Source organism: Mercenaria mercenaria, unplaced genomic scaffold (assembly GCF_021730395.1).
Source record: "Mercenaria mercenaria strain notata unplaced genomic scaffold, MADL_Memer_1 contig_3451, whole genome shotgun sequence".
NCBI lineage: Eukaryota > Metazoa > Mollusca > Bivalvia > Venerida > Veneridae > Mercenaria > Mercenaria mercenaria.
The window spans coordinates 70,253-72,641 of NW_026461590.1; the positions used below are offsets into that span (position 1 = coordinate 70,253).

Genomic DNA, 2,389 nt, shown 5'->3' on the forward strand with positions numbered 1-2,389 from the left:
ACAGATAAGTGGCATACATCAATACGTGCCCTTACCAAAATAATGTAGATTGATGTTATCAAATAAATTAGTATGTTTTCATCCGATTTCACTGAAATAAGTCCGATTTTTTGTAGGGATACAATTTGGCAAACATTTGAAGAAAATGGCGTAACTGCATCAAGGGGAAATAACTTTAATGCAACTATATATAACATCATGATATATTATAGACGATGTGTGCGCAGTATGTGATTAAAGTCCATTTTAGAACAATATGGGACTGGGATTATAAGCATTCAGTGGGACGAGCGCAAGCCAAAAACCAAAAATTCACAAAGCTGGAAACCCTGGCCGTCCTATCGTTTCAGCCAATGGACACCCTACAGAACGAATCTCAGAATTCATTGATATGCATCTCAGACCACATGTAAGTAGCCTACCGTCCTACGTGCAAGACACCACTGACTATTTGAGAAAAATTGATTCCCAGTAGGTATCTATCGACACTTTACTGGTCTCAATGGATGTCACGTCATTGTACACAAACATACCGCATGAGGACGGTATTGCTGCATGTAAAGAAGTATGGAACAACAGAAGTGTTAAGATCCCTCCTACTGAAATACTAGTGGAATTGTTCACGCTGGTTCTTAAATGCAACAATTTTGTGTTCAATGACAAGCATTACCTTCAAATTCAAGGTACAGCGATGGGAACAAAAATGGCACCTTCATACGCAAACATATTCATAGGCCGTCTTGAGATGCAATTACTCTCGACGGTCACATTGAAGCCGCATCTATGGTTACGCTTTATAGACGATGTGGATATGCAATGGACACATGGCCGAGAATCTCTTCAAACATTCCTTGACCATGCAAACAACTTTCACCCATCTATAAAGTTTACCAGTGAGGTTTCAAATGAAAGACACGTGTTTCTTGACACAGTATCAAAGCTTAAAGATAACAAAATTGTTGTTGACCTGTATTCAAAACCTACCGACACCCACCAGTATCTTCTCACCACAAGCTGTCATCCTAAACACTGTTGCCAAAACATTCCCTATAGTCAGGCACTGCGAATCCGCCGTATATGCTCAGACACAGAAACGTATCAAGAAAGAACAGAGGAGCTATCAAAACACCTCCTAAAAAGAGGCTATTCCTCAGACTGCGTTCTCGCTGCTACCGAAAAAGCACTTGCATTCTCAAGGGAAGAACTGCTACAATACAAACACAAAACAACTGAATCAAGCAAACGCACACCTTTTGTGGTCACGTACCATCCAAATCTGCCAAACATACGTGCAACTGTAGACAGACACTGGCCTACAATTGAGTCATCACAGCGGCTCAGTCGTATGTTCCCTGAGAAACCCCTCATCGCATACAGAAGGCCTAAAAGTCTGCGAGACATTCTAGTTCGGGCCAAAGTCAAGTCGGCTTCAGACACAACCAGTTCAGGCCAGTCAGATCCTTGTGGTGCCCCAAGATGCCAAACATGCACTTCTATGCCTAGCACCAGTACATTCCTTTCCTCCAATGGAAGCAAATCTGCAGTTAAAGGAGTGGCTAATTGCAAAACAGAAAATGCCATATACCTTATGACATGCAGGAAGTGCAACAAAAAATATGTCGGGGAAACAAAACAGACGCTAGCAAAGCGAATGAATCTCCACAGATCTGACTGGAAAACACGCAAATTCAATCGGTCGCCGGTAGCTGAACATTTTAACATGGAGGGTCACACCTTTATGGATATCCTACTATGTTGCATTGAATTCAATGACAGATGGACGGATAAGCAAAGAAAGGAAAGAGAAACCTACTGGATCCACCGTCTCAACACCTTACAACCTATAGGCATCAATAAGGGAGACTAGATTAGCCTGCTGAAGCATTATTTTCCCCACTAAGATTAAAAACACAGACACTAGTAGTTCATTTTAGCAGATATTAAATCACTTTAGGCAATCGGACATAGTTTTTAATTAACATCGACCACAACATAGATTTTCTTTTTCCCACACCCTATAACGTGATAGCGCGACACCACCAGATAACATGACACCAGATCGGATAACGCGACACTCTGCGGAGTTTGTTGTCAATTAGAAGTAAATATTTTCAATTTTTTCTTTACACAATGTGAATCAATGAAAAGCAGACTCTTACCAGATTTCGAGGATAGAAAGAGGCATCTAAAGGAATGTTTTCTGAATTGAAAAGACCACCAAATAATCATACAGATGGCTAATCCACGGCCAGATTTTCATTGTTTTGGATATTGAACCGAGGATTTTTTCTCATTTCTGAAGCAACAAGCTTGGCATTACCCTCAATAGAAAGCCAAACATTCTCTCTCTTTGTCTGCCAAATATCCCGGCGAAATCTCCATTACTTTC

At 40.8% G+C, this 2,389-nt stretch overlaps 1 protein-coding gene across 1 annotated transcript; it reads left to right on the plus strand.

The window, feature by feature from the left end:
• Positions 1-502: 502 nt before the first annotated feature.
• LOC128553072 (uncharacterized) lies at positions 503-1,867 on the plus strand. The gene has a single exon (XM_053534181.1). The coding sequence runs from the start codon at positions 503-505 to the stop codon at positions 1,865-1,867; it is 1,365 nt and encodes a 454-aa protein (XP_053390156.1).
• The last annotated feature ends 522 nt before the right edge of the window (positions 1,868-2,389 follow it).